At 35.1% G+C, this 15,833-nt stretch overlaps 1 protein-coding gene across 1 annotated transcript in view; it reads right to left on the reverse strand.

Moving 5' to 3' along the window:
* Nucleotides 1-11,327, reverse strand: part of LOC139687122 (uncharacterized) — a 35,471-nt gene extending 24,144 nt beyond the window's left edge. Inside the window, exons 1-5 of the mRNA XM_071584245.1 lie at nt 11,233-11,327; nt 6,377-6,560; nt 6,038-6,208; nt 2,535-2,607; nt 375-538 (exon numbers count right to left, since the gene is read on the reverse strand). Of these exons, the coding sequence (XP_071440346.1) occupies nt 375-538; nt 2,535-2,607; nt 6,038-6,208; nt 6,377-6,547 (579 nt within the window). The 5' untranslated portion in view covers nt 6,548-6,560; nt 11,233-11,327. The remainder of the gene's footprint in view (nt 1-374; nt 539-2,534; nt 2,608-6,037; nt 6,209-6,376; nt 6,561-11,232) is intronic.
* Between the last annotated feature and the right edge of the window lie 4,506 nt (nt 11,328-15,833).

Raw genomic sequence — 15,833 nt, forward strand, 5'->3', positions numbered from 1 at the left:
TAATCAATTTTTTCTTCTAAAAACTTATTGCCCAAAAATGTTTCTTTTCCAAACAAATCTAAATTCTCAAATACAGAGGTTAGTTACTTGGGATAGATAAAAGTCAAAATATGGCACGTAGTAATCTGAAATCAGAGTGAGATAAGCCAATAATCTAAAAATAGATAGGAGATTGAGGTCATGTGACATAATGCAAAACTTATATCAATGCACATAAACTTTCATTATGTTTTCCTACCATTTAAATTCCCAATTTTTTATGACAAAAAGATATATTGAGACAACTATCAAATAATTTTCTGCATTCAATCTATTAAGACAAAATATTTTTACAGAACCAATATATTTAAGTAAAATAGTTGATAACAACAAACCTGAGCAGTATCTGCTGAAGCTTCAGGCCCTGGTCTTGATACCAAGTTTTCAATAGAAGAAGAATCTTCTGAGACTGCTTGATTTTGTTCTACAGGTGACTGAGGAATGACTTTGTTCTCCGTTTCAATAGTTCTGGCTTTTGGAGATAACTTTGTTGTATCACCTATAATTAATGAATAGTAAAAATTACAAGAAATATCATTTAGTTTTGACAGCAAGCATGCTAAATATTATCATGAATTCAATAAGATGAAAATTAAACCACATTATTGGTGTCTTTGGATAATGTATGCCTGTGATATTTCAGTGCTACAAAGTGCACAAAGCAATTTAAAAACTAGTCCTTGACTATTCAGAAACAAGAGTAGTTCACAAATATCAGAGAAGAGAGAATAAAAATTCTACTCTAGTTGTTTCACTTCCACATTTTACACTACTGAAAAGTTCAAATAAGATTGCACATTCAAACAAGAGTTTAGGAGAGGGCATTTAGGTTTAGTCATGTGATACAGGGTCGCACCCAAAAGTGGTAGGACTGATTTTCTCTGGCGAGAACGGAGCGGTGGAGGGGGGTCTGCCTGGCAGGGTAAGGTGGAGGGGGCTCTTAGCAACAGACCGACACCAACCCCAGTCGCCTGTGGGCTGTCATTGAGTGAGGACACCGATTTTAGTGAAGCAAGTTTTTTGTCTGCGTCGAAAAACAAAATGAATCTGAATTTAGAACAACGTTATTCCGTGAAGTTTTGTGCAAAACTCGGGAGACGGCCACTGAGACCCTCGATATGATCAAGCAGGCCTATGGGGACACTGCCTTAAGCCGTTCCACAGTATTTGAGTGGCACAAGTTGTTTAAAGAGTGTTCAGTATGTAGTACTGATGTATGAATTTTATACGCAGTTAGACTGAATATTAAATTAACTCTGTCCTCTCCTATCAAATCAAATTGATCTTCAGGTTGATAACTGTGATTTATGGTAGCATATATTACCATATTTAATTATCAACTGTTCAATCAATGCATAAAAAATGGCCTTAATAATACACAGAATGAGAGGTTCCTGAATGCATTTCTTGAAAAACTTCTTAACTTATAAGCATCAATAAAGTTAATTAGCAGCAAACCATTACAGCATCACACAAAACCAATAACAGAACAGAGAGATGGTAATATGAAGATGAACATCATCATCAATAAATAAAAGGTGGTAACAAAAGATACCATTGGGATCACGGGAAATAGAGGCCTAACTTGAATGGCTTTTCAAAGATTCACCATTCAAAATCACCAGATTTCTTTACAGGTGACAGAAAGCTGATGTCCTCATCACCTGAGTTCCTGTTGGACCCCCTGTCTTGCATGTTTTGATATTTTACATTTCATTAGCCACCAACTTTTTTCCAGAAAATTTTCAACACTTTGCAATTCTCAGACCCTAATTCACAACCAGTAAAAACTGATGAATGATCACCGCTAAAAGATTTGATCATAAAAGCACCTCATCACAGATAAATTAAACTTGGATGCACAGTCAAACAACCAAAGGCAAGCAATAAACTTGTATTTTGATAACAAAGGCTCTCTGACAATATTAGAAATAATGTTCAGAAAATGGTTTTAAGATATTTTAGGGATCACTCAAAACTTGATTTCACTTACAAATCACCCAGATAGTAAACAGAAGAGTGAACTCCATTGGTTTTGGTTTTACCTTTTTCCAAAGGGAGATGTTAGGTAAATAGGATAGAGAAAGGAAGAGGACACGCACTCTGATACCATGAGCTTGGGCAGAAGTAACAGAGAATTTAAGAGGGAAATAATGTACGGAAACAAGAGGAGTTCTCAAAATATATAGAAGAAAAAAATCATTGGGGGGCCGTCCAAAAAAATACCTTGAACAGACAGAATACCATGAATGTATCAATGCAAATTCAAAAATTCAGTTAACCTTGTACAATTTTTTATTGAAGAAGGTTCCTCAATTCAACGGTTGAATTTTGTTAATATATTTACTGACACACAATATGCAAAGCATTTACCACACAGAAGATAAAAATGTCCACATTATTTCTAATTTCTCTATGAATATTACAATGAACAATATCTCATCTTCAAGAAAAAATCTATAAAAAAACCTCAAAAATGAATATGAAGTACTTACCATTCAATGTCGACTTGCTTTTTGGTGCAGGTATGCCTAATGCTTCTCGACTCATTGAGGAGAGTCCTTTCACCTGTAAAAAATAAATAATAATTAATACAAAATTTTTGGATGAAAAGTTATGTAATGATGTAATTCTGTTCATACTAATACATACTTATGAAAATATAATAGTTTACGTACTACTCAATCATACTTCAGCAACAGACTAAGTTTTGGATTACAATTAGGATTATTTTTTTTATCACAACATTTAGGCCATTTTTAACCCTAATAAGGTATGACTCCATTTCAAAATAAAAGCCAAGTTTTTATTAAAAGACTAAATAGATGCCATGAATATTTTTATTATTAACCTAGGGAGTAATTCCAAAGATGACATCATAAACAAAAAAGTCATTTAATTCAGAAAATTTAATTTAATAGTTGCTAAGTACTATCATGAAGAACAAATATAGTTTCCAAAAGAAGAAACATATTACTTAAGTTTTAAACTCAGCCATGCTTTCATTAATTCATTGTATAGTATGAAATGAACCACTGACATTGACACCAAACAACATAATTCTATGCTTAGATTTTCTATCTATTCTGCTTGAAAATTGGCTTCACATTAACTTAGTTAATTTTATGAAAATGATTCCACTTCATTTCAAAGCCAACACAAACATCATTTAATTGAGAAACTAAAAATGCAACTTTCCCTGACTTCCTTTTAGACTCAAGCAACAAGAATTGCTTCTACTTACAAAAATTGTGTCCACTTCGGACTACATTAAGAAGTATGCCAGTATGCCATTAAAAATGTGCTTCTGGTATATGATTAATCCCTTGTCTTACACTTAACTAGTTACAGTCAGATAACACTGCTAACTTACATAAAAATAAAGGATGATACAAATAATAATCATAATATTTACATATAAAGTAAGATCAATAATAAATGTTAACCCTTGGAAAAGTTTTAAGAAAGAGAATATGTGCAATATGACGAGTGGCAAACACTATTCTCTGCTCTGCGATACATTACGAGGGTAATCCCAGAAGTACCCGACCCAACAAAGAAAACACAAAAATTTTAGGAAAAAATGTCTTTATTTTTAAAATAGGCAGGCTGGCTAGATGCTACTTAGGGGGTAGAAGGAGCAAGGGTCCCTTTGTCACTGAAACTGCTGATTGGCTCACTGATGCTCATACTCGTCACACAAGTAAATCCACAGCAATTGGGAACATTGGCAACACAATAAATGGTCCATTGCTGATGTTCAATAATGAAGCTGTACGACATGGTTGGGGAAGAAAGAAATTAAAATAAAAGGATGCAGGAGATGTTGAGAGGCAATGGGATGCTGAAGACAGCAATAGAGAGGAGAATGCTACGAAAGAAAAGTAGATGGATGGATAGTATTTCATCATGACATCCAGTTCCTATCAAGTCCCCAAAATTTTGAAGTAGATTGAGGTAAAAAATTTAATTTTTGGATGACACAAATGGGGCAGGGCATATAGAGCCAAAGAACAGGTTATTGTTACATGTAATATGAGGTCTAGAGATATTTTGATACATTAGGGCTTGGGAATACCATTGTAGAAGGTCTCAGGGTCCACCAAATATCTGTCAGTTATTTGTTGTCAGTTATCTATCAGTTATTTGTAGCTGGCAGACTACAACTAATAAATGTTATTGTTGCCATTTCGATGTGCACCATTAAGGCACACACACACCATCAGCAAGTGATGGAGTTAAATTTGCTCACCCTAAGGGATAAAATCTGACAATAAATAGGAGTGGTGCTTAGTAAAAAGTGACATTTGACATCCCTGACCAGGTTAATCTCTCCATCGTTTTTCCTCTTGCTCTCAAAAATTTATTTTGCTCAAATTTGGAATTCTTATTGTGTTTGGCGTATCATCATGGCATAAAGGGAGAAGGAAAGGCAGTACATAGCTCTATACTTAGTTTATTGACAACATACATGGCAATGGGGCTAGACTGAGGAAATAGCTACATGGCAGAAGTCCAGGTAGGTCATGTCTTGCAAGGTCACAGACTCAACGAGGGTAGGAGCGGATAGCCAAGTCTTGCGAGGTAGCAGACTCAATGTGAGTGCAGTTAGCTTCGGACCGGAGCATCAATACTGTTGTGCCCCTCTTCAAGAGGGCACAACAGTATTGATGCTCCGATCAAGTCATCCTTCGGTGTTGTTGCAGGGTGGAGCCAGAGAGTTTGAGAAGGGGGTGAGTGGACTTACCCCCACGTCCCTGCCCCATACAGGGGGCAGGGCAAATGAATCTGAATTTAGAGCAACGTTATTGCGTGAAGTTTTGTGCAAAACTCGGGAAGACGGCAACTGAGACCCTCGATATGATCAAGCAGGCTTATGGGGACACTGCCTTAAGCTGTTCCACAGTATTTGAGTGGCACAAGTTGTTTAAAGAGGGTAGGGAGCTTGTTGAAGACGGCCATCGCTCCGGACGGCCGTCGACGGCAAGAACCGACACGAATGTGGACAGAGTGAGGACACTGCTGAACACAGACCAACGCTTAACCAGTGAAGAAATTGCAGACCAGTTGGGTCTGTCTGCATCCAACATCCAATGCATTGTTTCACAAAATTTGGCACCATCTTGGCGCAAGGTGTGTGCCAAGATGGTGCCGAAAATTCTGCCATGGCGCGCTCATCATCAGACAGCTCCTGGCCAAATACCGCGTTGCCACGTTGCCGCACCCACCCTATTCTCCCGATCTGGCACCACCAGACTTCTTCTTCTTCCCCCTGATGAAAAGACAGCTCAAGGGACGACGTTTTGACTCGATAAAGGCCATTCAAGAGGCTTCGACGAGGGTCATCAACGGCATCCCCAAAGAAAATTTCCAGCAGGTGTACGGGGAATGAGAGCAACGTTATACTAAGTGTGTAGCAGCTCAAGGAGCATACCTTGAAGATTATAAAGTCGATGTAAATATATCGTCAATAAAATTCTTGTAAAAAAATCAGCCCTACCACTTTTGGGTGCGACCCTGTATCCCCAATTATGACAATTGTTTCTTTATCTCAGCCCTAAAGCTTATGTATTTCCCTTTAATACCTTGTTTAACTCCTTGCATTACCATTTGTCCTTTCCTCCAAGTGAACCAGGCATGAAAATTAAAACTTATAACTTTGTCCTGACACGCTCCACCATGTTGAATCATATTCTTTGTTCAAAGAACTAGAATGAGTTCACCAATATGCCACCTTAACATGACCCAAGAGCCTAAACCAACTAAAATCATTTACCACTTTCAAGAATCAAAATTTCACAATTGAAATGGTTCGTAGAAACAAAAATGAGTATATGCTAACACATAATACTGAACTTGATAAAATAACAAGTTCCTTTAAAAAATGGGAGGAATATAAAAAAATTAGGAACAAAAACCCTGAGAGGCACTAAGTCCTTCAAAATATTTTTCAAAACAATATATATTTACCAGAATGATAATCTTTGAGCAAACACACCTGGAAGAATTTGGCTGCCTGAAGTAGAGCTCCTAAATCATCTTCAGTGACATTTGTTTCACCACAGTACATGAATTCAATCAAAGATTTCAAAACAGAAAACTGCATGTCTTTCAGAACAATTAGAGGATGCTGCCCAAGTTGGCGCTGGAAGATGGACTGCAACAATGTCTGCATATAAAAATGTACTGAGCTTTAGAAAAATTAGCCTAATTCAGGCAATTTAATATCCTATGATGACACACAGGGAGACACGACAGTGGTAAAGAAATTACCATTTGCAATCAAGTTTAATTATTCTAGTTAGTAAAGCCATACATATTAACGAAACTTGAATACCTCAAAGTATGGACTGCAAGCTGCTAGCACTGCCCTGTGCACCTTTAGGGTATGGGTGTTACACATAAGGGTGACATCAACCAATGTCTGGTGCTCCAACAGCTGGCCGAGTCTACTTGCGAGATGGGATGGGTGCTCCTCCCATTGCACCATGAACCGTGTACCACTCATTGCTCACAGATTACTGAAAGATTTAAAATATATTGCACTTAATATCACATTATTACACCACAGGCATAAAATACTAACAACACCAGAAGCTACAAAGGAAATTGCAACCATACTATTTCCACTGGTATAAAGTTTGTCGATAGAATTAGTACGGAGCAATCAGCTTTTTGTAGAATCAGATTTACAGCCAGTCTCTTTGAACTTCAGAGAGCTATGTGATGCCCTCTTTAATTTCAGAGATGACAAAGCTGCACTGAGTTACTATTATAAAAGAAACACTTCCTCTCACTTTTACCAGATGTGAGCAAAATTGTAATTAAAAAACTGAGTTTTTAAATCACCTATCATGCTGTCAAACATAATCCAACATGCTCCATAGTCTAAAACCCACCCAGTTCAGATAAAATATGGAGTTTTATAGGAAATAAATACCGTTTTCATGTTGTGTCCTGGCACCTGATATTCATCCCTTAATTTTTAGCATCATTTTAAACAAGAGTAAAATGTTAAAAAATATCTCACATGCATTTGACCTCATTAATGAAATTTCTTTTCAGAGAGCTTAATTGAATAAAAAGTTTTATTGCACAATTAAGAATTGCAGATTATACCACAATGCCTTATATGAACATGAACTCAACCCTGAAAACCCATTTCCTCACTTCTATAAAAATTCACACAATAAAATATCTCCAAATAATTGGGATACATCTATAAATAATTCACCACAATATTTTATCATAAAAAATATCTGATCTTTTTCTAATCCATGCTAAAGAGGCTTTTCTATGCACAAAGTAATTCATGCTTAAGGCAAGTAACACTTAACGAAGTTCACCTTATCACAATAATTAAGTCAAGTTGTTTTCCTTTCTTCATGAGTCAAGGGACACTCAAAATTCACCCAGAAAGTCATTCCAATAAAATGGAAAATATAATGCAAAAATACATCATTTCCTTAATTTTTCACTGCATTTACTCAACCCCATGCAAACAAGTCAAGTTTATGGTAGATCTGAATATTTTCTATATTCTAATTACCAGAAATACTCTTAGTTAATTGAATCAACCATGGCTAAAGTTATCATAGTAGAGCAAAGGGTGGTCAAGGGATCCATCTCTTTGAAATTTAAGACTTTAAAGACAAATATCACATTCATAAAAGAATACATGTCATGGTTAGGCAAGGATTCTGCAAGATAAAACTGTTACTAGACCGAGTTGTTATATGACCATCAGCCAAAAACTCAACCGAATTCCTACTCATTATGAGAGCTTAATCCTTTAAAACCTTTGGTATGCATGGTACAACGTTAGATATTCATCCTGGTTTTGTACATTTCATTTTTTATCAGGTATATATACGAATGTGTAAAAGATGAGTATGCCATCTACTTGGTAGACTGGAATAATGCATCTCTATGCAAAACAGTGATATTAATAAAAAAAAGTTCATAGTATACAATGAAAGTAAGTATATTTGTGGATGAATGAAAATTGATGGCAACATTTATAAAAACTGGTAGTATGAATATACTATGTAGTACCGCAGTAACTTATTAAAAACCATTAATTTTTTTACTTCCACATAGTACCATTGTCACCTATCCCATTTTATAAGGTCTTATATTAACCAATAAAAATTTCATGGTCATCATTATTTTGATTTAGAGGTGCTCAAATAATAAAAGATTAGAATAGGGGAGGTTAGGAAGGAATCTGTATTTAAAATTAGTAAAAAGCTAGCAGTAATACCATATTGATTTCCCTACCTCTAACTTATGGAAGTGGTTCAAACCTTCCTTAGCCCTATATTCTTATTATTGTCTTTATCTGTTTTTCTAAAGTGAATACCAATATGGCTTAGAAAAACAACATAATAATACATTTGAATCGATGTTAAGGCCAATGAAGAAATAAATTCATCTGGCAACCTAGTTCTTTAGCCAAGAATGATATCAGATCTTATGAATAGATGGTTCAGTAATAATTTTATTAACCTCAATATACAAAATAGTAAAATGATACACTTTTCCCATTAACAAGTTGATAAAAGTTAGAAAGTGAATGCAAATGGCAAATCCATTCAGCAAGTCTCTACAATAAAACTCTTTGGTTTCACATTAAGCTCAAATATATCTTGGGAAGAACAGATTACATCTCTTTGCAATGAATCGAGCTCCACATGCTATTTTCTATGACAACTAAGACACACAACCACCAAAACAGTGAGTTTAAAAATTATTATGATGAAATTTATTCATATATTATCTAGATTATTCCCTTAAGGGGTCATTCATACTTATCACAGAAAGTGTTCAATTTGCAAAAAAAGGCAGTGAGGATTGTCTCAGGGAAACCATTTGTTTTCCCAACCCAGCCAATTTTCAAGGACCTGAAATTACTTCCTATACCATGCATCTATATACTAAGCTTAACTACCAACCTCAAACAAACCATGAACTGCTTCACTCTAAACAGCGATGTACATGGCTATAACATAAGAGGTATTAATGGCATACATTACAAAAGTGTACGAATCAAAGCTTTACAAGGTGGGCCCCAGGACATTGGCATAAAATGATATTATAAATTACCTCAATCATTGAAAGAAATCAGAAGTGTTGGTAGCTTCAAAGTAAAACCTATACAATACCTGATAAAGAAGATGTTCTATTCCATGCAAAAATACTTAAATGCCCCGTAGTATAACCTTTTGTAAAATATCACTTACTTCTGTGTAATATGAAGTGATTTTTTGCATATTTCTGAGTGGTGTGGGTCTTTTCTACATAGTTCTATACATGTTGTTACATCTGATTTGACTTACATTTTATTATATACAATGGACCTCATATTTATTGTACCCTGATTTCCTCATGTGAATAAATTATTATTATTTGGCAACTGTTGACTCTTCCCAATGCTTTATTTTGGATTCTGGTTTTCATTGTCTACCTAGTCTCATTGCAAATACTTCCATGTTTTGCATTTTTATTAACTTATAACAAGTGATTTTTCTTAAAACTTCTTATTCCTGTTAACATGCATCTTTACAGTAGGACAGTTTTAATAAAAGTTTTCTTTTATGCAAAGTCAGTGTTTGGTGAAATGTAGATATTCCCTTATTGCCCTCCGCTTTGTTTTTTCTTTGGGTTGCAGCTCTGGTTGTCCCTTAATTACCATCAATCTTCTTTTTCTTTAAACTACCTTACAAAGGATATTCTCTGTCTTGAAAATTAAGCGAATTACACCAACAGTCACATGTAACTTGATGCACCTAATAATTCCTTGAAAAAAGCTGACACTCATAATAAACACTACAGAAAATAACAGGAGAATCTATAGAGACAAGGGCTATTAGAAACAATTCTAAATCATAGCAAGGCCATAAAATCAATGACCCCTCCAGGCCTTTAGTAGAACAGTGTTGAATCATAAATGCTGACAGGGGGGAGGAAAGTGATGATGCCTTAACCAATCACAATTAAGGACAATTAAAGAGATAAAATTCTTCGTTAGTCTTTTAAGTATTAAATTAAAATTATAAAGCTATTTCCCGGTTGCGAAAAGTATATTAGGAATTACTAAAAACTTTGCCAGGGCAAAAATCATTAGAAAAACATCAAATATAGTAACTCATTCGTTCCTATAAAAATAAATGACGAACAATTGGTTTTGAACAGTCAATACTTGTTCCACATGTTTATACCTATGTTTCATTTTTACTTTTTCCCATGGCGAGTAACGATGATACGGCGAATGAGAGTGAAAGCTTTCATAAGCAATAATATGTATTCATCAAATATATGTATAAAATCCTTATGTTTACGAGAATTAAAAAGTCCTGTGGGGTATTTTACTAGCCATCAACATGTGAGAAGTAATTCACACAGTAAAATACAGTTAAAGGTAGATACAGAGATAATATGCTATGATAATATAATTTTCTTGGAAGACAATTCCTATGGTAATTATATGCCAATAAATGTTTCAGATGTACACATTTGGAATTAAGTTGATGAAAAATAATGAAAATTGACCTTAACAGAGCGTAACGGCTCATAATGATGACTTAATCCACGGAAATGTTGCTGTTAGGTCGTAAAGAAAAAGTATAGAAAAAAGTTTGTTTTATCTTATATTTTACACAGCGAACTCAGCAAAACTGCCGATATGATTAGTACCACAAGTGACATGGGGATAAATGAGAAAAGTACCCGAAGTGACTACCTTGGGAAAGCACAATAGCAGGTTACGAAGTAGCATTTCCCTCACAACTAAGCACCATTTATAGCTCAATCTTGGCAATGATTTTTGACTGAAAACCTTTGACACAAGACGTAATTACATTAACTAAAAAAAGGAACTTTTTAGGTAGCCAAGTACCCCAAAATCAGGAATTCTTGGTCATCCTGAAAAATGTAATATAATTCATGACAGCGTACCTTAAATGGTGTGAACACTAGGATAAATAGGTCCCCTTCAAGCATGAACATATACATTTCCGAAAACATTTTCTTATTGAGTATTTCGAACGCAAAACGCGTATTAACATTAACATTCCAGTTATAAACACTATGCAGTGGTGCTATTTTTAAACATAGTTGGGATTTTCAACGGTATCAATGCCAATATTACTTCGCATAGTAAGCCACGCATCTCAATGATAAGTATACACTTACATTTGTACCGATTGAAGACTTATTAATCCCAAGCACACCAAACAAAATTCTTCTAGTAATCCAAATATTTCAATAACAAGCACATTTTGTTCCCAAGGTGGAATATACTAACGCCGTCTATAAGTTAATTCATAAAACAAATGAAAATTAAATATGACTCGTCGATGTTGCCAAACTTCCGGTCACGAATTTTAATATGGGTCTAGCAAAGTTGAAATGTTGAATTTCCTCTTAACTTCTACATTTATTTGATAGGTATGACACCAATTGAATACATTCATAAAATATTCTTGCTATAATTCGGTTATAAAAGCCATAGAATGCATTTTCTTCTCAATGTATATATCAAACATTCATGGGATCAGGGTGTCGAAATTTGACCTTTTGCAAATCTTACGATCACATACTTACAAAATTATCTAATTCAATTTGGCTGCGTAATATTTGGAATATATTTAAATAAACTATTTCATTCAATTTGTTTTCTATCACAGGCGAAGGGTCAATTTTGATGTGCCTGTATAAACTTATGATGGAGCTGAAGTAAAACGAGTACGGTTACATTTTATACGTTAAATTTGGCATACAGGCTCAGAAAGATGTTCTTCAGCTTTTTGTATCAACAAAATTTACAACAGCTACTCCACAATTGAAGTAATGCAACAGCAGTATGACAACGGCTTTTATATTTAAAATTTCAAATCGCTCGAGCCCAGAAATGTTGAGCATTGTGGTATTAAAGCCGTAATAGCCGGCAGCATCGGCAACGACATGCGAGGGAGGAGAAATTAATGTCTTTCACAATTCGATCCGAGTTGATGCAAGGTTGTCAAAAGAAAAACAGTTTCTTCCTATCAATGCCATTGGTTGAAATGCTGGTTTTCTGCAATTGAGAAACTGCAGGCGCGAATCAATTATGTTCACTGAATAACTCTATGTAAATATGAGTTCACTTTCTTAGTCATGCACCTCTTTTTTATTATTAGCATTTTTACTTAATGAATATTTTGTGGTAGGGGATTCAGCCTGATATGAAACAGCGAAATAAGAAATCTTTGGTTCTATAGGATATTATTACTGGTCGTTCTTATAAATTTGCATCTGCAAGCATCACTCATGTCACTAGGCGTTAAAGAAATTAAATTACTATACCGAATTGTATCAAAAAGAAACTCGATACAAACTTAAAGTATAGTGTTTAATGTCAAAATGAAACTCAATAACCTCCTATTATTCAGTGGATGATTTTTTTTTAAAAGAAGCAATTATAGTGCATTGTTTTCATTCCATACTCTAATATATACATATGTTCTTTTTCAAGAATGTTCATTTTGCTGAAATGTATTCGCATTTTGTACTTCGTGTTTGGCGATTACCTGACCTACATAATAGTTATGAACAGTGGACAATAATTTTATTACTATTACGGTTTTAAAAGATAACGCCTAGCTTCCTGGCTTGCAATTGTTTGTATTAACTCGCTGGCTGCTAACTTCAGCCATAAATTTTAGAGTGAGCAAAATTAATTTTTGTGCTAAATGCTGTTTTGTTTAATGTATCAAACAGTAATTGAATTCATTCCGCAAAAATACCACATTTCGAGTGTAATAGGACGCCTCCATAGCTTTGCTGGAGAAAGCAATAGGCCTGAGAAGTAGGGATCCAGTTACGAATTCCAGTCAAAGCTAATCATTTTTACAGTTTTAAATGTGTCTTTTAATGCATACTAGCGGATAAGTACGCTAAACGTTACTGTCGTGGCATCTCCCGCAGTTCAGTTATTTGACCCTTTTCAATCATTCAGATTGTAGATTCTTGACAGTTTTCATCATTGTGGCTGTTTTTTGCCTTTCGTGTAATACCCTGAAATGCTCAATTAAATTTGAATCTGAAATTAAGCTGAAATGAATTGATATAATAAAGTCAACATCATATTACATTATTTAATGGAAAGACATTATTTGGATTTCTTGTGGAGTTTCAATCTTTCTGCTGTGTTATTCATCCATTTTTTCAATATTTGTTGAATGTGAACTTCATGTTCGATAATTTAGTTTGTATGCTTCCTCAGTTTTACACGTATTCTTCATTTTTGAGTCTCTCTGTCAAGAGCTTCTGTGAGGGAAACATTTATTCAGTGCTACATCCAGCATCATCCATACAGTCACTTATGGGTTTTTGCATTAGATGGTTTCAACCACTGTAAACATGCCATTCCCCAATCGGACTCCTCATGGCGAAGCCAGTACAAATTAATTATTTCCATATGATATACCTACTTCACTTAGTAAGTAGTATTATCTTTGAGATGGATTGATCTCCGTAAGGCAATACTTTTCCAAGTTTTACTATGAAAAGCCACATTCCATAAGCTCAGGAGAACAATTTACCTAGATTGAAATAAGTCCAAAAATAATGAAAACATGTGACCAGTGTACTTACTGAAGACTGTCATTCAGAACTACTGAGCATATTATAAACATGCTGTATTTTTATATTCTGTGATGAAACCCAGTTTTCTACAATACCAGGAAAAATCTAACCTATCAAATATTATAGTATTATTACTTTACTTTTCAACTTTTTTACAGAATTCTGTCAAAAATTCTTAATCCCAGTTTTTACTTCAAATTTTCATGCTGAACAATTCCAAAAATCCCTTGATAATTGAACTTCCTGAGACAAACCTGTATTTAATGCAAAACATTTTGGAAATCCACCATGATCACAATTAGCTTACTATATCAGTTCTTTTAGATGCAGTGGTGCTTGTTGGCATTTCACTTGTTATTACTGTATGCCTAGGCGTCATCATCAGGTACAAATTACTCAAGTTGCAGTCCATTTATATACCATTCTCGTGGGGGTAGGGATGGTTGAGAGAAAGGGAAGGGGGGAAAGAGGAGGGGTTCTGATCAGCATTGATGGGAAGGAGAGGGATGTTAAGCATCAGAGAATGTGATTAGTGGTTCTCAGTGTAGGGGGGGGAGAAAGGTAGTTAGGTCTTTCTGTGATGGAAAGGGATGCTTCGAGGAATGGGGAGAGGTATTCAAACAATTAATGGTTCACCAAATGACCCTTTTTCAAATTCCTTCTCATTTCCAGCTCTTCCCACTCGTCCATTTCCTTCCTTTGTCCTTTCGGTGTATCGGTTCCAGGTTGAAATCGCTCCCACGATTTTCTACCCACAGATGCTTGGTGAAGTGAGATTGCACAAGGTCACATTTCCTAAAACAGCATTTATGTTCCTCTACTCATATTTTTAATGATCTCTCCATTTGGCCTATGTAGATAGTACTGCAGTCCTTACAAGTTAACTTATAAATGCCACTTTTATTTTGCTTTTCTACTCCGTCTTTTGTAGAGTTCATGAATGATTTGAGGCTGTTCACATTGTAAAAAGCTATCCGAAAATGTTACCTAGGTAAGAGGCTGGCTGTATTTTGTGAAATCAATCTATAGTAAGGGAGTCTACACTATTCATAATCTATTACATCCATATTAACTGGTTTAAACAAAAGATTGCTTGTTCTAAGGGAACTTTTTCTGTGTAGTATTTTTTCTATTTAATATTCTTTGTACCTGCCCATTTCTCACGGCAATATATTTTATTGTCTTCAGTTCTTGAACAAAATTAGGCACTTTTAGAGAGAGGCATGTCCAGCAGTCTATTCAGCAGGAAATGAAAAGTGGATAACTTGAGATATGTGATGGCGGGAGTTGAAGATGATGACATGGTCTGTGGTGGTACTTTTATGAAAAAATGCAAATTCAAGACCCTGTGCCTTATTCAACACTTGTGATATTTGGAAAATTGAGTTTCCCAATGTTTTTTTCTCACATGTGAAATTGATTTCTTCGCTTTAGGAATTTAAGGTGTTTACAAAATTGTCTAATTTCTTTCAGTACCCATCCATATTGCAAAGATATAATCTACGTAAGGAAACCAACAGTGGATGTTTTAGTAAAACCCGAGGGACTGCTGTGTAGTTTTTCTTCCAAGTTGTTCATGTTAATGTCATCAAGGAGTAGAGATAAAGGAGACCCCATTGCTAAGCCTTCTACTAATCTGTAGTATTCATTATTGAATTGGAAATAGTTTTGTTCAACACACTCTACTGAGATTCTGAATCAATTCTGTTTCTCAACACCCTGATAACCGGAGATACTCGTACATCATGCATGTATGGGTATCACATGGAAACAAAGCATAGTCATCACATTGGAAGAATTCTTCATCCCTAAGGTCCAAAGAGGTGTGGCTGGTGTTGAGTAAAGCCAAGGTGATACTGTCTTTTTTCTGACAACCACAGTATTGCGCATCTCTATGTATACAGGGTACACCAGTTAAATTCAGACAAATGAAACTTGTGTTGAAAAGCTAATGTATCAAAAAAAATACAAATGAAAATCCTTTTACATACGAGTAGTGGTATCCGTCAAGAGCAACATTACTTGCCCTCCCTTCAGCTGCAATGACCACCTCCAATCTTGTCCTGAATCGATCACATGCACTCTTAAAAACAGCACTGTCCATATTTGCAAATCCTGCTACGATAGCGGTGTGTAGAGATGTGACATTAGGGTGCCTTGTCTTTTTG

Source organism: Hetaerina americana, unplaced genomic scaffold (genome assembly GCF_022747635.1).
Source record: "Hetaerina americana unplaced genomic scaffold, ioHetAmer1.1.p SCAF_17, whole genome shotgun sequence".
Taxonomy (NCBI): Eukaryota; Metazoa; Arthropoda; class Insecta; order Odonata; family Calopterygidae; genus Hetaerina; species Hetaerina americana.